Raw genomic sequence first — 24,604 nt, 5'->3', positions numbered from 1 at the left:
GGCCTGGAGCGAATGTCTTTGAACTTGGACTGCAGTAGAAGAGGGCATATGAGTCAGGACATACTGCTACACAGATGCAGAGTCAGCCTGAATCCAGCACTGCCCTCTGAAAGCTAATAGGCCCCGGGGAGGCTCAAGAGTTCAGCACAAAGATGAGGTGGAATTGCATCCAACATAGTTGGGATTTTTTGTTTGGGTTTTTTTGTCTCTCCGTCTCTTCCTCTCCCCTTTCATAGAGATAAGGGCTTGATCTTCTAGTGTAATTTTGAACCCAGGAGAGAATAGCCTTACTCCAAAAATCTAACAACTCCATGTTGGTCTTCCTTTCATTCCTATGGCAAACAGCACTAGCAGCCCCTGTTGCATTAGGGAAAACAAAGTATAAGTTAGTTTTATCAGATGTACATGCTGTAGAGGAATAATTTCAGATTATTGAATCATTTGGAAGAGTTTTTCTTGCTGACTTCCTGCAGTTGTGACTGAGGAAGGATGAAGTAAGATGGCTGAATAAATACAACAGAAAGTGAACATTTGATCTTTTTCTTTAGTGCATATCACACCTGAACAGTCAATTCAGGAAGATGATGCCTGCAGCTGCCGCTTTCCTGAGGAAGAACAAGGTGAATATCAGGACCTTAGCAAATCCACAGAATTCAGAGATCTTCTGGTGAACTAGGAATTGGACTGTCCAGGTCAACCACACGTGAATTTCCTTTTGGAACACAGAACAAGAACCTGTTTATGTAAATAGAGAGGGTATCGGAATCTGTGATTTTCAGAGTGCTAAATAGCCTAGCCTCTGAGGAAAAAACGTGTCTTTTCCTTCTCTTAAAAAATAAAGAAAAAAAAATTAAAAGAGAGATCTAGTTTGCTGACTTTCTTCCTCTCGGAGTAGGAATCATGTTTCTAAGTGGTACTTGATCAACACATAGAAAGAAGTACTGCACTTGAAAGCAGTAATAGAAGGGCAGAATGGCTTTCTGGTCCCTCTTATAAAGGGTGCCTGAGCCATAATTTACATGCAGTCTGAAAGGATTTGATGCTAAAAAGGCTATCAGTAGCATGTAGTAGAGCCACAAGTGACACTTGTGGTCTCTGTTACCATTAGCTGCTATCTTGAGTAGAGCTGCAGCTCCTCCTAAAGTTTGGCTTAAACCCAACAGCCTTGGGTTTCGTGTACAGGTACAGATAGACCTCATTTCAGATCCCATCAGCCCTAGAAACCCATCCCTGGCCTGACCACTGCACACCTCCTCATATGTAGGAGAGAGGAAGCCGTAAAAATCTAGAGCTGCAAAGTGTTTTGTAATAGCTTGCACCTGCTGTTGCATTACATCGATTGGCTTAAGAGAGGCAGTGGAAACACTGAGAAAAGCTGTGGTTGGCTTGATCTTAGAAATAGATGTTACTGTGCAGCTGGACTGTACCACCTTCAGTCCTACATCATTCAACTTTGATCTTTTAGGTGATGTAAACACATGTACATTGCAGATGTGGTATATGTAGCTGTGCTACATTTCTGGTACTATTTTTGTAACTGAGGTTGGAAAGATTTTAACATCAGACACTATCTGTCTCTTTGATCAATTCCTGTTACTTTTGGCCTTGAAGAGAAAAAAGAAAATGCACGTTTGAGTCATGGCATTTGCAACATCATTTTTAACCTTTCACAAACCCAAATATTTTATTTCTTCAGTAAATGTTCTTCAGAAAATAGCACAAACCCCCACCAATATGTCACGTAAAGGGTAATTTTCCCCTCTATATGATCTCAACTTAGAGCGCTAGTCTCGTGCTTGAAGAATGACAGCCAATCTCTCCATTCAGCAGAAGATTACGATAGCAGATTATTTTCACCAAACAACACTTACACTTTTTGATAAACTTGTATACAAGTAAATATAAAACAGTATGTGAGAAAATAAATGTCATACTGAAGTGTGAAGTTCAGTATATTTAAATAAATCTTTGTTTTAATCCCTAACCCAAGTCTCCTATCAGTACTTTCAGCCATAAGAACTAAGTGACTATTATGTCAGGTTCACAAAGGCATGGACAGGACACATGAAAAGCCACCAATCTATTTATAAGTCAAAAAGCGACATTTGCACCAGTGGATGATATCTTAGAACAGAATAAGATTGTTCTGCTTGTGATTAGTTTCTAATCCACACATAAGGTATGAGAATTAGTGTACACATCCTGTAAAAACCTCAAAACAATTGGTGTTTTCTCCTTGGAAAAAGATACGCCAGTTGGAATTTTACACTTTGTTCGTGCATTCTGCATATATTTTTAAATGCTCTGAAGACAGTGCAAACCCCTTATTTTCCTTTTCTGTACCTGAAGAGGAAGGAAATCTACTTAACTGAACAGCGAGGTGCTCCTTACAACAGTTTTTCCAGACAGTTTTATTTTGCTGTGTTCAGGAGTGGCATAAAATTCCCATGAATCAAAACAAAGCCTGGAGGAAAAAACCCACCTAAATAAGTGCCAATTGATTTCTGAGAATAAGGGACACATTTACACTGAAATTGACTTTCTGGGCTATATCAAGGAATAGTCATTCACAGAAAGAAAATACATTCTGAACAAAATGTCAGGAGCAATCTTCTTTTCAATCAAAGCATTATGTAGATAATTCTAGCTGTGACTTCTGTCATTTGAGAGTGTGGAAGCCTGAATTAATGATAAAACAGATTTTGTTGGCACAAGAATGTGTTGTCAAACGCATGCAGATATGCCTGCATTTCACAGCAACGTGCACCGTGTGGCCGCAGGAGCAGAGTAAGAGACTGGTTGTGTGTATGTGTGAAATACTTCAATTACGTCTACAAAGCAGTCATGTTTACAAATAAGAACCAAGAAGCCCTGAAAGGAGAGATACCTTATTTTCAAAAGTGAAATAAATTGTGGTTCAAATGCAAAGGGAAGACAGCGGCACTTTACACAACAGACTGCAGTGCTTGCTACCAGAATTCCTTAGCAGTGGCATTGTATTTTCTGTGGTCATCATAGAACAGAAAATAAATACAGCTGAACTAATCTGTTTTGCCGCTAAGCAGTGGAGCAAGACATTACAGTTCATAACAAAAGCAGCACTGTAAATACCAAGATAGTTGGAGTGTTTAGCAGTTTTCAGATTTATACAATCTTCAGGTTCTGTGAATTGTGGCTTGCTATAAAGAACTTAAATTACAGCCATAGAATCATGCACTTCCTCAAACATAATTCATTGTTGTGTGTTGTATAATTTGCCTTCACTGTGACCACATAGAACAAATGTAGCAGATGCTTGTTCCCATTCTAGACCCCACACGGACAGATATTTTTATTTAAAAGTACTAAAGAACTTGCTTAAATCCTCCTTTTCATTATGCATGTAGCAGACAGCTGTAAAACCAATTCTGGCAGTATGCTATGGAAATGCGATGGGAAGACCCATCAACTAAGTTTGTTCGGAGTTTGCATCTGGAAAAAAGCCACACATTTGTAACTTCCTGTTTTTTCATTTTTAAATTGTTCTTTTGTTTTCTGAAAAAAAAAACCCCATAGCTGCTAATAAAACTACAGTCAAAGCTAGATAATGTGCTCATCAGCAGTTGACAAGCGGCTACTATATGAGCCACAGAAGCAGAAATGGTGTAGGCATCTGATCAAAATCATTCAGGATGCCATGTGCAGATTTTTTGAATGTTTTGTTCTCTCAAGTTTTTGTAGAAGTGTTGCACAGTATGATTTTGGAATCTTCAATTACTAGATTAAAAGAAACACTGTTGTCAGAATTAAGCTTCTACTAGCTTTCCTGAACAGAATTTGTGGCTGAATTCATCTGTTTCTTAACACAGAGGATGACAGCCTTCCTGCACGCATGTTGAGCACTGTAAAATCCTCCATCCAGCGAGGAGGAAGGGGAAGAAACTGCACTATGTGTCTTTGATGATTGGTAATTAAGGCAGAAGGAAGGAGTAAAGCCTGACTGTCTGTAATTCAGGAACAGGGCTGTGGAAAAGAAGTGTATGTTTGGTGACGGCAAATAATGGATAGATTGTGTGCATCTTGGCTTCACAGGGAGCTCTTATTGAACATATACATTCTTTAATACCTGAAGAAACTTACCAGTTCATCCAGAAATAATGCAGATCGGTCCTTCTGAATCTTTGACCCCTAAGTGTTGTCTGCTTTCTGTGAATGTCTCTTTTCTCAACAATCTTTTTAATTTATTATGTAGCAAGCAAAAAGGAACCGGGAATGCCATGACGACTTTCAAGCAGCCCAGGTGGCCAAGGATGAGGTAACAGGCCAGATGCAAGATTTTTGCATTTCCATTTGTTTTTCTTGGAAGTCAGAAAGTGTCCTCTTAGCCAGATTGTGTGTGGAGGCCCAGGTGATGTCAGGCAGAGTTCTGAAGGCATGGAAAAAGGAGACAAAACTTCTTTAAAGATAAGTTTAAGCAGGGTAGCCTGCTGCTTTTTTATTGCTTCCAGAACCAGCACCATTTCCTGGCACAGTCACTGGCATCAGTAATTAAAACAGTGTTTGTCACATGTCTTGGCTTCATAATTTCTTGCAAGAGTTGTGTGGCAAAGGAAAGCAAAAGGTTTGTAGCAAAAGGTTTTCTCTCTCTCACCTCTCTCTTCTAGAGGCATGCTTGTGCATTGCTGTGTCTGACACCTCTGGATGACAGAGACTCTGAAACTGTCATAGCTCCTCTCAAACATATAAACATCATATAGTTTTTTAAAAGGAGAACATGATTTCTTATTTTCAGACTTTCTGTCAGATTCTTCATAGGATAGAAGCATAGTCTTCTCTGACAGTCATTCTGACACTAACGATGTGAAAGCCCAAACCGTGACACCTCGACAGGAGATGGTCCACTCTGAAGAGACTTAATGCATAGGAAATAGTATTAAACAGGCAACTTGTAGCCACTCTACTTGCATTTTAAACAGGTGATAAAAAGTCAAGGTAATCTTCACTACTGAAATTATACAAAGTCTTATTCTGTCACCAAGCGTTACCTCCGTTCCTCTCTCAGCTACGAGCAAGCCATCCCTGAGACAGTGCTTTCTTCAGAGTCTGTTGGAGGAGGTTCTCCAGCCCACAGGTTTTGCGGCAGCTGTGCATTGGGGACAGATGGCTGAGCATCCCTCTATCCCTGGAACTGGCACGAGAAAGGCTGTTGGATACCGTCATTGCCCTCACTGTAAATAAGAGCTTTTAATACCATCTACAAAGAAAATGGAAATTCCCTCTAACCTCAATTTGGCAAGAGTTTGTTATGATATCACCTACTATGTTTCCTTTCACCTTCTAGATCCTGGGTGCCTGCCAGTTAAAGCAGCAGACTATTCGTGTGATGCTCTAAAGCAAACTGGATTATATTTTAATGAAAAAAACCCACCAGCTGAACACCCATTGAAATCAGGGAAAACCTCTCCTGTTTGCATTAAGAAATTAAATCAGGTTTTATTTGATTTCCCAAGTGCAAAACCCTATACAAAGACACCTACTTCAATTAACTTATCATAGTTACCATAACCTGTTAAATCTACTCTCAGTTTACATAATCCAAATAGAAACAAACCATTTTAAAACTGAAATAAAATGTCTGAGTTACCCATTTAAGTCAGCTTTAAACCAAATCTTAGGTTACATTAGCTCGCTGTTCTCCTGTAAACAAGCATTTCAGCAGGTTTAGAACAAACACAATTCTGGGAAAAAGGGGGAAAGTGGATGGAGAGGTGAAAGAGACAATCTGCCTCTAACTACAACACTATAGACTTGAGAAACTTCAATATAAAAAAAAAAAAATCATCCTTCTAATATTCACAGTATTGATATTTTGATCTTTTCCATTTAGAACAGGTACAAACACTTAACTTTAAGAGAACACTATACAGTCCTGTAAGCAGGCAAAAAAAAAACCAAACCAAAACCAAAACAAAGGTATCACACTACTTTTACTCAATGCACCTTTATACAAATTTTAGAGCAGCTTTGAAAGAGTAGAACACAATTCTAAAGACAATGAACATACCTGCCTAAAGCAAAATTTACTCAGGTATCTAAAGCATAATATATCTTTATTAAACTAGAATGGAAAATAAAGTGAACAGGTATATGAAAGGAGGGGTAGAAGGAAACATTAACTCTATATGAGCTGCTGTTCAGAACCACAGTTGACTTGTCAAGCTACAATCTCATCAGAAGGCCAAAGAGATTTTTTTTTTCCCCTGATCTACATTATCAGTGTAACAGCCAACCATAACGATGCATCTTTTTGATTTGCTGTGGTACACCTTAATAAGTGTATTACCTTCAAGAAGTAGAGGTGTAACCACAGAAAACGTTTGATGGTTCCCTCAAACTTAGGAGTTCTAATAAGAGAAAAGGAAGCAGCTGTTCTTTTCTTTAACTTGGGAGTTAAAGGATTTAGAAATGTGAAGAGGCACTCTCCGCAGGAAGCCAGCAGATACGACAGTAACATATTCTCTTGTCATTACATCTCACTGTGTCTGCACTCATCAACAGAGTAGGCTGTGATCAGAATGCTTCTTACATGCAACAATGAGGCTGAAACATGGAACATTTGTGTGCTTTTCAAGAGTGATTAAATATGCCTCAGGGAATTACAGAACAGGGAAAGGATTTACTGTGCTGTGGCAGTACTAATTATCCTACCTTATATAACTGTTTCTGCACCTTCTTCCAGTCATTCCTAATGACACAGAAAGAGATCATCATGTAAACCAAACATTACTATGGTGGCAGAAACAAGTAGTAAATGAAGAAGGCTTTGGAGGCTTCCTGCACTATCCTATTTCCACAGATGGTGGTTGGCAATGGATTATCTCCTTTTAAGCACAACTCCTGCTTGTCTTGTCTGGAAAAGCTACACGAGTGCTGGGGTCGGATACTACTACATGCATGCTCTAGGCTTTGTAAAGCAACTCACTTCCTCAGCTGAAAAGGCCAAGAATACAGCTGAGCAGTTACAAACAGGCAGAAATACCTCCCCACCACCCTCTCCCACTTAAGGAAGGAGGATTGTCACCAGGACTAGTGGAGAAATGGAGGGAATGAGAGCAGGAACATTAAGAGCATCTAAAAGCTAGTTTGAGTGTTTTCTTTGCAAAGATCTGCAGCATTTGTTCTCCTGGTCTTACATATCCTTCACCTCCTGCTGTACCAGCATTCTTCTTAACCAGATGGTTCTTCTGCACATTAGAAGCAAACAGCTACACAGCTGGCAGCAAGACCACAAAGAGAAAAGACAGGACTGTGTGGAAACTAGCACATCAGATATCTATCTTGTGATACAGGTCCTAATCCCACCCTTCCAAGCATGGAAACCATATACTTCCACACACAGGTAGATTTTTCTTATTTCCATATCTCTTCTGCAGACTCTGCTCAGAAGTAACCAGTTGGTCCTGTCTGTTACAAGCCTTACTCATAACAAACGCGTGCGTAGCAAAGGAATAAGAGTAACAGGCTAAATACTGACTGCTCTTCAGAACTCTCTTATATCATAAATCTGTCTTGGGAATTCTTGCAGGAAATGGGATTTTGCTCCCATTACTTAGTTCCAGAAACATTCAACTTTCCAAATCATGAGACAAAGATCTGATACCTGCTTCCTTCACCTTTGTTAATGCCTACTCCTGTTGATCACTCCCATCCCCAGGGACAGATTTCCCTCTGGTCAACATCAGTCAGAAAGTCAGTCATCGCAGAGAAAAATAACACTTGCAGCAGGAATTTTCAGGAATTATTTGATAAACTCGAATCCATCTCTTAAACAGTGAAGGCAAGATTCTATGTGGCTGACTGCCAAGAAACATGCATTCATTTACAAAATAACCTTGAAAGAACCACTTTAAACCTCAAGCTGCCCAGTGAGACCAATGCCAACTTTCCCCCTGTTAAGTGCACATATTTGTCCTGAAATGTGAATCACCGAGCCTGCAGAGATTCCATTTAATTAACAAAAAACCCTCCAGGTAGTGAAGGATTAAAGGGATTACGCACTTGGAAAGCACAGTAAAAAAATTAAAGTCTGCTTTTGCGAGCCATTCATTTACTGCCTACGCTAAGTAAGACAGTTAAATGCCAATGATTATTAGGATACCTCTTTAATTAGTCAGTGGCTCCTGCCCACACACGGAACTTCTACAGAACTACCTGAAATTTGTCCTCTAATATCAGCTATGGATATTAGAGTGGTAAGTGATCCTAAGCCTCTGTGGCAAAACCAGGAAGAACGTGTGTACACCAAATATGAAAATCTGGACAGGAAAATAAAGAAAAGCATAAAGACACCTCTGACAAAACTGCCTTTGTTCCATCCCCAGTGTAGATGCAAGCACTTATCCTCTTGCTCTTTTACATAATGAAAAAGGGCACCATCTTCAAAGACAGCAAAATCTTAATGTTTCTGATAAAATGGTTTGTAACAAGAAAATAACGAGGCAGAGCCCCGTGCAGGTGACAGAGTAGTCTCAAGCAGGGAAATCTGGAAGACAGCTCTTATGCATCATCCATCTCTTGCAATTAGCTGCTTTAGTATTTCTGCACTTCTTCACTTTGAGCCAGAAAAAATGCAAGACAACGGCCTGGCCTGCCCACCCCATCATTCAAACCACTAAGAAAAGAATCAGCAGGGTATTGCTGCTTCCCTTTTTGACATTAGTAGTGCCATCTTTTTAAAAGTTGTGTTTGAAGTCTGAGCAGACAGAAATATTAAAGCTGAAGTTCATTTCTTCAAATCCTCAGCTGCATAGATGTCTGTGTAGGCCGGCTCCAGAACAATAATTTGTACAGAAAAACCCTCAATAATCTACTTAACAAAAAATAACGCATGGTCTAAGTTTAAGAACATAACAAGCGTGAAGATATCACAGTAGGCAGCAGTCACCTAGCTCTGCAGTAGGATTAACTTGGTAATTTCTTATTACAGCCCAAATTAAACCTCAGGAAGACTGCACTATTGTTTTAGAAAAAAAAAAATCTACTGCTGATAAAACTACAAATATACATATATTCTATATAACAACAGAACTTACACAAAAGTCCAAAGATACAAAGATACCCTAGAATAGAAAAACTACTGTGAATATCCAGGAATAAAAGGTACACATGATCCACAGTGGCAGAGAAAGGCAGATTCTTACATAGTAGTATAAACAAAACCAAACAACGGTAATCATTCAATTACGTTTACTAAGGTCTGTATGTTTGTACTGTAACACATACAGATAGAAGGGTACTGTTAAGCCTGCACTGCATTTGGCTGTTTTTCTAAACTGATCATGCTACACAATCACCCACCGTGAACATGTGCATTTGTGAGCTTTGTTTTGTAGCAAATCAATTGCCTCTGACAGGAGATTCAACCATGGCTGTTCCCACCATTTGTAGCAAAACCTGCTACAGACACATAGCAGGCACAAAATTTGATTCCTTCTCTCCAAGACAATCCCCAAAACTATCTCAACAAGTATCGCTCCCCGATATATCCCCTAGACCACATATGTATCTTTATGCCACGCGCAAGACCTATAGCCTGTGCTTTTGCTCTGGCAGACAGACAAAAATTGATTTAATTAAACATAATAAAATAAAAGTTGCACGATCTTTGCTGAGATAGTATAGGGATGGAAAGTAGTAGAAAAAATGATCTAGCAGTTTTATATTAATCCCCAGCAATGTCATGATACATATCAATCTATAGTTTTTATTATCTTGTCCTCAAGGAGCATAGGGCTATTCCTTCATGCTCTTCAGGTCTACAATGAGCAAAGGCTCTGTTCCAAAGCCTGCCCAAATTAAATACTAATTAAAATTAGTATTTGGTTCCTACCAGTTATTTAAACTAGTTCATTAAAAAAAAAAAAAAAAAAAAAAAAAGCTATCAACATGATACACTATATTTTCAGTTACAAAGGACCATAGCTGATGGGAATCATCCAAGCTAATCATCCTGAGAACAAATATAGCGAACTTACTGGATAGTTTGGCAACTATTCCCCACTGCTAAGTTCATCCCTACAGATGCTATTGGACAACCTGGGAACACGGACCAGCAGGGATGTGACCAAGGCTGACTGGAATTTGGGATCTCTTGAGACCAGAACCACAGGGAGGCAGAGATGCAATCAAGCTTATGCGGTCAAGGATGGAGAGGAACAGAAAGCAATGCTAAACTCCATAGCTTTATTTGATGAGGGCGTCCATTTTCTCACCAAACTAGAAGACAATTAGTAAGGCGGGGGGGAGGGGGAAGCTTTTTCCGGTGTATTCCTTAATTCATACATCATCAACACGAGCAGCCACACGGGCTCGGGCAGCACTCGGGGTCACCCTCTGTTCCCTGTCCATGGTCCTGTGCCGAGGCCAGAACAAGGACCGAGTCCTGCAGGCACTTTCCCGAAGCCCCCCTTTAAAAACCCCTTCTTTCTTTCCACTCCTTACACTTGCACCTATGGCAAACAGACAGACAGAGGAACGGTGCCGGGAACGTAACAAGCGCACAAGCAGGAAGGGAAAAGAAAGGTAAACTGGTACATGGAATGGAACAAGGTGTAACAGAGGACTAACAAAGGGGCTGCTACATAAAAGTCCCATGAAGATCAAAATCCTGCACAAAATGCTTTAGCTGTGGTTTCAGACAGTTAAACCAGGTGACAAAGGCAGGTCTTCCAAGCTTAACACGAGAAGAAGCCTGAACTGCTTCTAGAAATGTCAAGACAGCAAAGGCATTAGAATAACGAAAAAGATGGTGGTTATAAATGAGAAAGCAGAGCAGACCACACCACTCTTGAATGGTTCTTGGACGAAGAGTGAAGAGACTGTCCTCAACCAATTGTCTGCTTTACTTTGATCCACATAATTGTTGTGGTGCTCTTCAGTAGATTGAGCTTCCAATGCAGTTCCAATATCAGCCGTGACGCTGACTCCCATCAGTGAAGCTACTCAAGAAAAAACAATGTCTAAGAAATACATTGTATGGATACATCCTCCAGAGTAAACATCCCTTGATTTTATTTAATCCTTCTTCTTCAAAAAAAAAAAAAAAGGTGAGAGAGTTCTTCAGATGAGAAAGTGATATGTATGCAAGAAGTGAAGAGAAATAAAACCTTTTTCTCAGAAGAGAAAAATGCGGGGGGGCGAACCCGAAACCAACACCACCTGGCTACTTTTCCCCAGTTTAGTTACGTTTTCCAAGTCCGAAGTCTCTGCCCTGGTCCGGCGCTCTGGCCCTTTCGGGAGGTTTCTCAGCGCCCCCTCCCAGGTGGGAGCTCAGCACCCCACAGCCCACTGGGGACCGAGCCCGCCGGAGCCAAGAGAGAAGGTTCCGATCTTTGCAATGTAGTCTGAACAAACAAGGTACCCGCTGCTGGTCGAGGTGCACTGGCTGGCTGTTAAAAAAAATACAGCCATGCAACAGTTAATCTGGCCCAATTCAGAAAGCCAAACAGGAAAATGTAGTCGCCCACCCCAGCGCTCTCCCTGCGCTCCCTGCACCAGGAAGAGGAGCATTGCCGCCCTGTCTGTAGGGCTAGAACCGATTTGGACTACTCTGGATTATTGGAAGGTCTCTAAAAATCCAGCGCTTTGCCTTGAAAATGCCTCACAACAGACTTCTCTGCAACAAAGAAGCCCAAATTGGGAACTTTTACGGGTTCCAAGTGCAGCAGCGTTGTGGAAGCAGACATGCACCTCTGAAGAAAGTGAGCCCAAGTCTCCAGCTTGCTCTATAGCTGGGACTGATGAAACAAGAGTCACTGACTAACAGCCTGCGCCTTCCAGCAAGGATGCTCTGTACTCCTTTCTGTGCATTGTGCTGACCAGAAAAATGAGATAAAAAAGTTTTTACTCTGCTTTTGTCCAGATCACAATTTCTTATTATTGTCGAACAGTTTATTTGGGGTACCTTGGGAGAGCGGGAGAAAGGTATAGAGAAAACTCCATGCTTGCTGCAGCAGCTTTCCTCTCTTTCCTATACCGTCTGCTCTCATAATTTCAGTTTTAAAAATAAACTGTAATTGCATAGTTAGTTCCATTACATTTTTAGTGGAAGAAACCTTATTTCAAGATTTGGTCTCTGCTCCTTTGTTTGTGGCTGCATTATCCAGAATCTGATTCCCATAAGATATTGATGTACTATATTTCCAAGCTCCAGTCATGCCAGACTTACTTTCCCTCATGTCAAACAGTGTGAAGCTTCAGTTTGCTAATTCTGTAGTGCTGAGAGGACAGGGGAAATTAAGGACCAGTTTGTCAAGCTTCACTTGGAGAATATACCCAGACTACAGTGTGCCAGGCCAGCAGGGCCAAAAATCAAGAGGGTTTTTCCCCCGTACTGGTGGAAACTATACTACAAAGGAGCAATGTTTTGGCAGCTGTGTTCCTGTACTAGAGAATTTTTAGAGCACTTGCCAATTCTGTTGCAAAATAAAATATCTTCAGAAAGGCCTACAAACCTGCCATCTTCACTTACGCAGAGGTATGTGTTCAGTTAAGCACACATACTCACCTCTGCACCTTCACCCACCACAGAACAAGAAAACCTCTGTCAGAACCTCTCAGAGATCTTACTTACCTTTGAGAGAAATTCAGAAAACAGAAATACTACTGTGTGTATCCAAATGCACCAGATACTGCTATTTAGTTATACGGAACATCCACCACATGCACTACGTTGCAGCTCAGACACAGTGGACAGAAGAAGCATCTTCAAAAAAGGAAGTTAACAGCAAATGCCCAAGTTATGGTTAGTGTTTTCCTTTGATCCGCTGAGTGTCCCAACAGGTTATTTTCAGTATACTCTAAAATGCAGAGTATACATAAGGCAATGCAAGGTAGTGTCAGGAAAAAACCTTATTGCACGTATGTCACAAGGCAGCTATTTCAGTATACAAAATAGATCTAATAATTGTGTTATGAAGCTGAATAATTAGCTAAAATGAGAAATTTTAAGTTAAAGTTAACTTCTTAGGTGTTAATGAGGACAGAACTTATGTGTTAAAACAGCAACGACAGCAAAGCAAAAATCCCAACCCCCCTAAATGATATGCTAGACATTAGTAGGGAAGTAACACTACAAATATTTTTTCTCTCACACCAGCCAACACGTATAACCCATTGAAACAAAATTTTAAGTCAAGAATTCTAGTAAAATTCAAGGAAGAGCTAGACACGTATATAATAATAAGCTCATCTGCAATTGGAGTGTCAATACAAAAACATTCTACTGCATGCCTCTTCGTGCAAACTAAATTCAAGCCAAAAAGTTACACCAAAAGTTATACCCTAGGAAAAAGCCCCTCATACAAATTCTACTGCTAAATTATGTCTTCTCTGAAATTCCTGGTTTTGCCAACTGTCACAATACTTGACTAAAATAACAACTTGTGCTTACAATTTAATAAAGCAATACAATACCTTACAATACAATTTATCTTACAATAAAGCAATTTAAAATAGGAAAAAGAACTTTTGCATTATAGATTAGATTTCATCCGTACTATTTTACTCAGAAGGTGGATAATTTTGGGGGGTGGTTTTGGTTGGGTTTGTTGTGTCTTTTTTTTTAAAAAAAGTTTTCTTGAATTCATTAGCAACTTATTCTCCACAAGCCATTTTAAAGCAAGAATAGTTGTTGATAATTAAGGATAATATTTTATGATAGGGTAACATATACTTACTATTCAGAGTTTGCTCAGTAATTTATCTGGACTATTGCTGCCCTGTTATTTTAAACTGAAGCACTTGAAAGAAAGCCTATTAGCATAAATAAGAACTTAAAAATGTTTTCCCACAAAATAGTAGTTTTGATAAAAGTTAAAAGTTTCTTGCAACTAAATTTCCAAGTTTTCAAAGTGCAATTCACATTTACTTCCCTCACCCATGTATTAAGGGTTTTGCACCTTTGTTTAGGATGAGCTGTTTCTTTGCTTTGCATGATGACGTATGCGCTGTCCCCTGAGGAAAATGCCTTTGACATTTTGGTGGAGGAAAAAGTGTCTAAGTGACAACTTCAAATCTGAGCAAAGGCAATAAGCTGTGGGCAAGTTGCCCAGCTTCCACATGACGCACTTCATGATGGCTCTAAGAGGCTGAGTCTTCCTTGAGAGAAGACAAAGGACAAGTTGCTTGTGAAGAGTGCTTCATTAGCTTTCCTTGGAGGATGCTCAGAGTGAATATTGATAATGCCATTGTCATTGATAGTTCACTGAAGGAGAAGCATTTGTACAGAGCATCCAGCACCAACAGTGAGATCATGCATCAAATCAGACCTAATTACTGTCTGCAGTTTTGGAACGTAGAGTTGCATGACTCAGATGAGGAGAGAGAATTCCTCTCCATCTACTTATTTCTCTTGTAGGGAAGCACGGGAAAGAGGCATATAAAATGTATTAGGTTAATTCTGTAGAGAAATTATTTTGTCATATCCACTCACTTCAGCAAAGGGAAGTCCAGAGAAACAGGATTTGTAGCTCAGACACCTGCAGCATGTGCTCTATAAGCCAATACTAGACCTCTCTGTACACACAGGATGATAGAAAAGTTTAGGTCAGAAGGACCTCTGAAGTTCCTCTCTCACCAGTCCCACTCCCCACCTCTGCACTCAAGGCAGAGCATTTGAACGTACATGGGGATGCCCAGAGCCTTGTTAAGCTTAGTTTTGAAATTCTGTCCCATTTCGTCCTTGAAGATATTCAAACTCGACTGAACGCGCTCCTGGACAAACTGGTCTAGCTGACCCTGCTTTGAGCAAAGGGGGATTAGACTAGATGGTTTCCAGAGGCGCCTTCTGACCTCAACCATTCTGTAATTCACAGAGTCTGCAGCTTTTCTCATCTGTTCTACATGACCAATGTCGCTAGTTTGAAGTTAGTCCTAGGAGCCACAGAATTTACAATATGAAAATTAATCTTCAACAGGAAACATTAATGAAGGAAAAAGGAAGCAGATAAGTTCACTCCTTTTGCATCTTACAATTATCACACAATTCAGCATAGGGAAAGATATTTAGTAACATTAGTTGAATTTCATAGTGTTTTTGAAAAGCATTTGAAGGCACAAACATTTTATTAGAGAAGTAGGAAAGACAATTACCAAACCTCAATTTATTATGAACCGGAACGGGCATAATCTTCTCAACATGTAAAGGAAAGAAAATTGTCATAAACTTACTTTTTTACTTTTCAGGGCTCTATACAGTTGGATATGATGCTTTGTAGAGAACAAAGGTGAGGGACCAGTCCAGTCAGTCCGTAGTCTTTGATATGAAAAATGAAATTGTAAGTAGAGAAGACAAAATATGCTAGATGAAGGGAAATAAAAAACTAAAGTTATGAGATTACATACAGCAACTACAGTGTTAGCATTAAATAAAAGCAAAAGGCAAACAGGGAAAAAAAACTAGCTAGCACACACAGAATTAAGTAGTTAGTTCCAACTGAGGGAATGAGAAGATAAGCAAAATGGAAAAGGGTCTTCCAGTCTAGCGAGGGACCTGTGTTTAATATCACCCACAGTAGTTTGTATGTACCAAGCAAGTCTCCAGATGGAAGCTGTACTTTCTCTGCCAAGACAATTCTCTAGGGCAACATTGGATGAGGTCTTCTCAAATAAATAGATGTGAAATGCTACAAAGAAAAAAAAAACTGAACTCCCCTAACATTCTCTTTCTAAATTAACTAGATGTTTAACTCCCCTTCTCTTTTACTTCTTCTGGCACAAGAGCCCCAAATACAACACAACACATCCATCCATCTCACAAAAGGAAGAAAAAAGTGCATTTCATATCAAAAGCTTTGCGTCAAGCCTGCTAAAGCTCATAAATCAGCTGTCTTAGTGCCCTGGTCATTTCAACCAACATCCGACCCTTTTGTTAACTCATGATTTATAACTGGAAGTTACTTTTTCTTTTTTTTTAATGCCAGATTTATAAACTTTACTGTGCTTGGTTTGATATAATATCCGTTTTGTACATCAAGCTATAAGACAGTAAATTTATTGTCTATGAACTGTTACCTTGAAAAATTACATCAATGCAAAGTGGTTTCCATTTAGAATCAATGGGCAATAAATTCATTGGATTTTTTTTTTTGGGGGGGGGGAGTGAGAACATGATGATATTTATGAGGTCATAAGTGGCTATATAACGAGTGAAACGGGGAGCAGAGGCAACAGTCAGACAGGAGTTCTGAGTTACAGGGGTAGACAAAGACAAAATATATTCAACACAGCAACGATGCATAAGCTGGTATTCTGCTGTCTCATTGTTATCAGCTTCTCCTGTCCTGTCTCGTCTCTCCCCATCATCAATGCCAGTGAGATGTCTTATCAACTCTCAGGTAAGAGTCTTTTGATTTTAATGGTCATAAAGCAGGGGCTGGAGCAGTAAAACCAGAAGGGAAGCAGGTATGCTTTGCGAGGGGCCTTTATCTGTGCTGATCAACTGTAGAAAAAGCAGAAATATCTTCAGAACACTGACAGCACAAGTGACATCATCAGTGGGTGCTAGTCTTGCAAAATGGGGAGGTTGGGTGCCCTAAGTATTTCTTCCTGCTGCTTTGAGATCCAGGAGACAAAGGTATCTGAGCCTTTTAGCACTGGAAGTGAGCTGGCACATACAGCGTCTACCTTTGAAGCAGCATTAGTAGGCATCGGGTAATTTAAAGAAACTTGGCTGTACAGTCTCTCCTCTTGCTACACTTTAAAATGAGCTATGTTTAACTGAAGTTGTATTAAAAAAGGGGGAAACCTACTGCAAAGATTAATGCAGTCCTACTTAGATCAAGAACAGGAAAGTCTGTCTTACACTACAAGAACAGCGATGTATTGAGCATGCTACTTGTTTGCACTAATGCAGATTCTATTCAGTGAAAGAATAAACCTTTGCTTGAAAAAGCTTTCCTCAAAGATTGAAATTATACTATAAGCCAAGACTGAAATGGCTCAGTAAAAACTCACAACAGAGTCAGGAAGGTTACTGTCATCAGACCTGTCCTGCGCTGGAAGAGTTTCTGAAATGAGTTCTGAAAGAACAGGCAAATCAAACCCAAAGTTATTGCATAAAGTTGACTATTAAAAAGTGGCCCTTCTTACCTGCTTTGCAGGTGCAATAGCTGTCGTGATGGTTTACAGGTATCAGTAGTTCCTAGTTTGCTTTGAAAATCTTGGACGCACGAAGCCAGCATCTTCTCAAGCCTTCCACTATGAAACTTGCATTTACAGGCAACCATGACTCAGTATGGATAACATCTATCACATCACAGGGTGAACAAGCTGGCTCTAACAATTATTGCATTTATTTGAAGGCATCCATTAGGCTTATTAATTCTCCCTTGCTGATATAGAGTCTCTAGCCTGGGTAAGACAGAAGTAGAACTTGGTATTAAAGAAGGTTGGTTTGCTTATCTTTTAAATCTCAAAGCAAATTTACCTGATATCACTGCTCTGCATTAAAAGAATAATACAAGTTTAGAGATATGAATTGTCTCCATATAGCACAGGGAAGTTACAGTATTCTTATTCAGAGTCTTATGTTTAAATCCCCACTGTCATTTGCAATTGTCCTTTTGTACAGTAAACACACTAACAACGTGGATTTCCAAGGTCTTCAAGCTCTCGATCTTGGTCCAAGTTTTTGAAATGTTCAGGGATTATTTTCAGCAGTTTATTTTCTTATATATTCCCTATTGAGGAACTATACAGTCTCACCCTTCCCTGCAGGTAGGTAAGAGCAACTAAGACTCCATAGTATTATCTAAAAGTGCAACTACAAAACAATGTTCATCTACACAGGTCAGGTTTGATAATAGCTCCCTCTTGTTGCCCTCAATTTTGAGTGTCTGCTGTATATTAGCAAAGATGAAATTTACCGCTCAGATTACAAAAGCCTTAAGTATAACGCTGCTAAGGGCTCCTGTTGGCAACCTGCCTTGGGGCCCAGGCTAGTTACAGAATTCTAAATTTTTTATGTACATACAAACTAAATCCATCAGGTACCAGCAATCTGTTGTTTCAGAAAAAGTAATATCATCTGTACTGGTACACACATTAAATGAGAGAGATGATTGAAATGCACTGAGAAGCATAGCTGCCAAAATATGGTTTAAGATTTCCTACATTTATTGGTCAGAAAACATCCTTCAGGAAAGATCTGCCAGAGAAATGAGAATCCGAGATTAATGTCAGGACTGTATCTTTTCTCAAAGCTTTGGAAGGAAAAAAACCCAAACAGCTATACCCTGTTATACTCATTAAATGAGGATGGATGATTGGTGATTTTATGATAATCTTCAACAGGTGGAGCCAACAGACCTGATCAGAAATCATCTGAGACAGATTGAAACGGGGATTCAAAGCAAAAGGTTTACCTTATGCCTGTTTCTGTCATTTTCCATTTACAGCTGATGAAGATTCAAGATTAAATCTGGAGCAGCCGGGAAGCCTAGGAAGAACGCCCCTGCTCCAGTTTCTGCCCGAGCTCCTGGGCACACTGGCTGAAGACAATAAAGCAGGTGAGATGTACCACAGCGATTTATGGGAGAGTGCCTGTGGTTTGCATGTCCACCTTCCCCAGATATTGTGCCCCAACTCCCAGGTATTCACTGAAATACAACATTATGCGCAGGCAACAGACAGCTGTCATTGAGTCACCGGAACCTTGGGGAAACGTGCTGAGCAGCCATGCCTGCAGCTCAATACAGCTGGAAAAGTCTCCAAATTAGTTTAGCAAAACCACCATATAGCAAAACCGGGGCAAGGCAAACATTGGCCGAGAAGCAGCCAGCAGACAAAACACAACAGCAGTCTCTTAAAAAACCATCAATACTTGCAGAAAGTGCAGAATCAATAGCAACAGATGGTTTGGGGGGGCAACAGACCTAACCTGCTGAAGAGGACAGTACAGCCTTCGTCTTCAGAGTCCCAGACCCTGCTGGAACTGTGTGCCACAAGAACTGGCGGTGCTGCAGCAAAAGGGTTTTCTGTCTGGTCCTCTGAGCACTCCAGTTCAAGGCTTCTGCTGGCTATAGCGTTATGGCACACAAGGATGACTCATGTAGGTTCCTGATTTCTAAATGGTAAAACATTCCACTCTGTCTCCCCTCTACCAGGTCTCAGCCCCAGCGGCTACAACCCAAGGGAAAATATCAAAGAGGTAAGTAAATGATCATCTGTCACTAAAACAAGAAAAATAAGACTCTACGTTTTAAATTACACACCATTGTTACTGAGACATCATTTAAGATCCTCAGACTTCATAAACAGTATAGACTGTTTAGTATGCCAGTGTTCTTGAAGCTAAAATCACTTAGTAGTTAGATAAGCAGCGGAGAGAAACAAACAAACCAACAAAAAAGAGCAAGTAATCCAGAGCATTTCATTCTAAACCCATACCCTTTTTCCCCAGAAAAACAGCTTTCTAAATAAAGGCCAGTTTGCAGCTTCACCAGGCCAGGCCATTACACGAACCAGTATTAGTTGCAAACCATTGTTTTCCTCCACTACAACATGGGCTACATAATATTATCAGGTTTATTATGAACCTTAAACCAGGACACGTTACTTAAATGCAAAACATCATTCCTGTTCACTTACCTGCTGAGTTAAAGACGAAGGCGGAACACAGGGACTAGTTTTAGTGCATCACCTAACTCAGAGGGCACATGGGCGGCCGCCTCTCCTCCCCCAGTTGGAACACAGGGCTGGGAGACCAGTTGGGGCAGTGAAGAGCGTACTTTCCCACTGGGAACACTTACTATCGAACAGTAACCTCTCTAATGCTGTTTGATTTCAGACCTTCTATGGAAATCATCCTCGAATTGCTTTGCTGGGCCGCTTCATGACCAAGGACAGGAAACAGTACAAGAAACGTGGGAATCTTTCTGAGTGCTTCTGGAAATACTGTGTGTAAACAGGAGAAGAAATTCTCCCTGACTTTGGTTGCATAATTTATACAGATGTCTGAAAATATGTATATAGATTTGCTTGATTTAAAATGAGAATGAAGAAACATGAAGACAGCTTCTAACTTTAGACTCTACGCTACTTGGAAATTAATAAATTCTTGATGTTTTGCAATTATGCTGTGAGCGGTGTAGTATTTTCTTAGAGCTCAGTACAACAGGAAGAAAGTAATGGGACAAACAGATAAATATGCAACATGAAGAGAACTCGGGGAGGGGAAGCAAGATTCCCATGGGGTCGTGTGAAACCTTCCTGAAGAGCGATGCCTCAACTGCCTCTAAATTCACAGGCAAGAGGACTTTCTCTCTTGTCACCTGATGTAGACTGGGGTGCCAGGAAGAAAGGGCCATTGCTGCATTCCCTGATGATGCCGAGCCACTGAGGGATGGCAGCTTAACAGTGCCCAGTCCCCTCCCGCCACAATAAGCGCATGTCAGATCGAGCATCTGCTCCCACTACTAATGGAGAGAGATAACTGTTTCTCTCAGTCACTCCTAAAGACAGACCCACAAACCTATTTCTTTGCAGCACCTTGCCTAGTCCCAGCTGCCCATGACAACAGGATTGCCTGTGCATCACACAGGCTTTAAGAATTGTGTCTGATTACCACCAAGCACAGCACGGAAGGTAAACATTGAAAACCATAACATCAAGGCTTTACACCCAGATTGCAGACAGACAGGGACAACACAACTTAAAAGATTCTATGACTGTGACCTGCAGTTGCGCGACTGCACACGCAGATGGGGGAAGGGTGGACACAGACCACAAGTGTTATTAGGACAAGCCACCTCCTGCTCCGGCACTCAGGGCAGCGAGATTTGTCCCCTGAGCCACCACATGTCTTTTATAATGCTGTTGAACCTTGGCATGTAAAGTAAATGAGGGAGAAGACAAAAAAGCAGCTGCAAAATGGCTCTAGTCTGACTCCTCTGTATGCGGAGTACCAGCATACTCTCTCAATCCCAGATAGTTCCTGATAGTATCTGCAATGAATAGAGCTGGAGTCTGGAATTGCCTCTGGGGGGTGGCAATCTTGGTAATACGCACAAATAGTCTGAGCTGTGAAGCCCTACTTTGTTCGATACGTACTTCACATAAACCTTGGCTAATCACGGCTCACAGAAAGCTTGAAGTAAACTTCATCTAGCAGTGATACACATGCTACATTGATCTCAATAATATACATCATAAATCTCCGACTGTGCCATTTCAATAAGGCCTACACGCTTGATACAGCTTGTTCACATAAACTGTAAGACAGATGAAGCCAGCTACAGGAAAGAAAAATGTCCTTACAAATGCAGAGCAGCTGGATGCACTGTGTGGCTATTTGAAATCTTCTGAACATTCATCCTTCTCTTACACAATGCAGCAAGTCAGTGCCTGTCTGGAAATTACTCCTTTCCTGCCACCTCATCCGTCAATAAAAACTTGTAAGGAAAGACTTTGACTTTATCTAAATGAATAACTGTCTAAGATAGATTTATTTCATAGACAGGGAAAGCTGTAGAGCCTAGAAAAACTGGGAAGAAAAATGTATCTGTTCATTCCCACTTCAAAAATTGCAAACATAAAGCAAAATAAATAAAACCAGAAGAAATAATAATTTTAAAAAATTACAAGTATTAAAAAGTTCGCTAGCCATCTACGTAAGAGAATAAAGGAATGAAGAGAGCTGTCAGGTGGTGAGGACAGAGTCAAGATGAGGCAATCACACTATAGACCATCAAACTGTTTCACCTTTCAATACTGAAAAAATACTTGCTGGCAGCTACTGCATCTAAAGAAGCAATACTCAAACAATTTACCACACAGCTCAGGTGGAATTCAGCTAATTTTAATACAGCAGAATTTCAGCAGAGCCTGAAACTTCCTGTCATTCACTGCCCTTGCCTCTGGTAGGGAGTTCAGGCTGCATCCTTGGACGTGACTGGTAGTTCTTGAAAAGACAACCGTTCGAGACCCTGTTGCACACCCAACTGCCTCCATCTTGAAGGAAATGTTCATGCAGATGCCAGATAAACTCAGTTCCAGCGCTCAAGAGCAGAGACCCTGTCCAGACTGTGACAAAGAAGGGCAAATGCCACTTCTCCCCCAACCTGCTATAACCTATAGCTCCTGCCAGCTTTCCGCTCTGAGCTTTTTCTCTCCTCTGCAAAACAGAGACAAGAAGGCTGCAGCTGTTGCAGAAAACCAAAGAGGCGGTAGGGATTGCTCCCCAGGCCAGGCTGTTCATCTTTCCACCAGGCAGAGCAGAGCTCTCGGCGCAGGCAGAAGGGTGTTGGGAAGCGAGCTGCCAGACCCTGCCGGTAACGGCTTCAGGCAGCAAACTGGAGCGTCAAATGGGAGCCAAGTGGGCAGACACCTGCGTGAGCTGCACAGCAGCAGTATGCGATATATACCCTGAGAGCGAATACAACCATGGAGCAACCCTACTACAGAAAAAGCTACGGTCCCATTACTTTTGAAGTTGGGTGTGAGAAAGAATCACAGGTCCAACACCTCTCTCTCACCCTCTGCCAACAATACAGAAGTACATCTTTCAGCTCACCTTTGACATCCACAAAGGTGAGCGCTACAGGTTTTCAACTGCAAGCAAGAACTTCAGCTGACAGGAGGAGACTGACAAACCAGTCATGTAGCTGGACTGACATTGCCTAGATCCTGAATAAAAGCATAGCACCACCTTGAAGTTTTAATTTCACAAGTCTATTTACTTCTCATAATTTTTGGACCAAAAATACCTAATTTGGCTCACATTTGTAAGTATGTTTAGAATTAGCAAATCACCCTTTTAAAAAATCAACAAATCATCAGCAAAAATATATCCGATGTTACCTTCGAGACACCTGCATTTCAAGGAACTGCATCACTTACCTTGCTGGAAGCACCTTTAGCTACATACTTATCTAAGATTACTTCTTTCTTTTCCAACTTTAATAAGATGCTACATCTTTTGACCTGTACCTTGCACTCCCTGCAGTGACGTGTCCTTTCTCCTGCAGGCTTCGTTAAGCACTTTCGACCACACCTCTCTCTAAAGTCCCTTAAAGCAGAAAAAGATGAGTAAATTGTTTCTCTGCAATTAGTTAAGAACTTTATTGCTCTATGAGACTTGCCTGTAAATTAAACCTATGAATTGTTTCTTTGTACTTCCTCTAGAACACAAATTTTAGCATGGTGGAGCCAAACTGCTCCCAGGGTGTTTATTATTTACTTTTTCTCACAAAATCAGCACAGACAGAAGCCTTAAATCCTGCACATCAAACCCCAAGTTTGCACATCCAAATATAATCCTTTACATTCAAAAGGTACTTGCCCTTCTTCGTGGGGTGCAATTAGAACGGAAATTACCTTACCCATTTCAGGATGTGTTGAGTGAGATAAAAACAACCACCCACCCACCCACAAAACCACACACAAACCAGGATGAATGGCCACTGCATCACCATTTTCACTGTACCCAAAACCTCTATGTTGTCTATCTATGTACAATCAGGAAAATGTAATGAATATTTACTTAAAAGTCTATTTTCTAGAAACTACCAAACAACAAAAGTAAATGCACACTTGAAACAGTTCTTTGCAGCATATTTTTCAGTTTTATTTATAAAACCAGAAGCTCCTTTAAAGTATACAGTTAAAATCACAACTGTAAATTCAACCACAGCTGAATATTATTTCAATAAAATATTCCTGTCAACTGATGTAAAAATTCATTTGATTGTGATGTAAAACTCAATTCAGCTGGAAGATAAATTTACCAATACATTACATATTCAGCGAATATTTATTGCACACCGTAAAAATACACAGGGGTCCCTCCTGTTCATAGCAATGCCATGAAAATATTCACACATCAAGTCATCTTTTAAAAACATAATTCTATATTTACGAATACAACAAAAAAATTGCCAGCGAGGGTTTCTGAACTGCTGACGCCCCCACAGGGGGTAGTAACTGCATCATTAGTGTACTTGTGTGTTTTCCCTTTGATCACCAAGAAAGTGACCTTCTAAGCAGCTCTAAACTGTCTGCAACATTTTAATTATGCCAGGCAAAACAAAGTCACATAAGCAAAATAGCATGTGCAAATCTGGCCGCAATATTTACTCCACTGGTCTTTCAGATCAGAACTGGATCTCACTTCGACTACTCCAGCAAACTACAAAGACTAAAAGGTTAATATACGCTGAAGTAAAAACTAGCAGTTCCTGAAAACTTATGGAAATGAGGTCCTTCCCAAAAGGCTTGATAAGGCATTTGATTACAAGATGTTGTGGTTCTAGCGGAGTAAAGAGTAGCTTGGGAAACTGTTTTTTGTCCTAAACCTGGTTTTAGGACTATTTATGTTTTTGGGCAAATAATTTAGTTTCATTGTCACACATGGCACTGATTCACCTCTTAATTTCATGGTATTCTTCTCCCATACCATTTTTTCTGTAACCCAGGACTAGCGTAGCCCCAGACAGGGAATCTTGCCCCCAAGATGTAGCCAGGATTACAAACTTTGAATTCAAACCCCTAGGCACATGCACCTTCATTATGTACGGTCCTTGGGTATAGTGCTCACAGCACTATAAAAACTGTCTAGGATTTCTGTTGC

The 24,604-nt window shown here is 40.4% G+C and overlaps 1 protein-coding gene across 1 annotated transcript; it reads left to right on the top strand.

Annotated features, from left to right (window-relative positions):
* Positions 1-16,241: 16,241 nt before the first annotated feature.
* UTS2 (urotensin 2) lies at positions 16,242-20,109 on the top strand. The gene is made up of 4 exons (XM_009884072.1): positions 16,242-16,373; positions 18,435-18,545; positions 19,143-19,186; positions 19,826-20,109. The coding sequence occupies exons 1-4, from the start codon at positions 16,271-16,273 to the stop codon at positions 19,940-19,942; spliced, it is 375 nt and encodes a 124-aa protein (XP_009882374.1). The 5' UTR covers positions 16,242-16,270; the 3' UTR covers positions 19,943-20,109.
* Positions 20,110-24,604: the final 4,495 nt, after the last annotated feature.

Source organism: Charadrius vociferus, unplaced genomic scaffold (genome assembly GCF_000708025.1).
Source record: "Charadrius vociferus isolate BGI_N301 unplaced genomic scaffold, ASM70802v2 scaffold784, whole genome shotgun sequence".
NCBI classification, from domain to species: domain Eukaryota; kingdom Metazoa; phylum Chordata; class Aves; order Charadriiformes; family Charadriidae; genus Charadrius; species Charadrius vociferus.
Note: the sequence above shows the minus strand (reverse complement) of the source record. Positions and strands in the feature narration are given on the sequence as shown.

Coding starts and splice junctions, on each gene's coding strand:
- UTS2 (XM_009884072.1), top strand. CDS start 16,271: ATGCATAAGCTGGTATTCTGCTGTCTCATTGTTATCAGCTTCTCCTGT. Junction 18,546..19,142: donor GGCTGAAGACAATAAAGCAG/GTGAGATGTACC, acceptor CCCCTCTACCAG/GTCTCAGCCCCAGCGGCTAC. Junction 19,187..19,825: donor CAAGGGAAAATATCAAAGAG/GTAAGTAAATGA, acceptor GTTTGATTTCAG/ACCTTCTATGGAAATCATCC.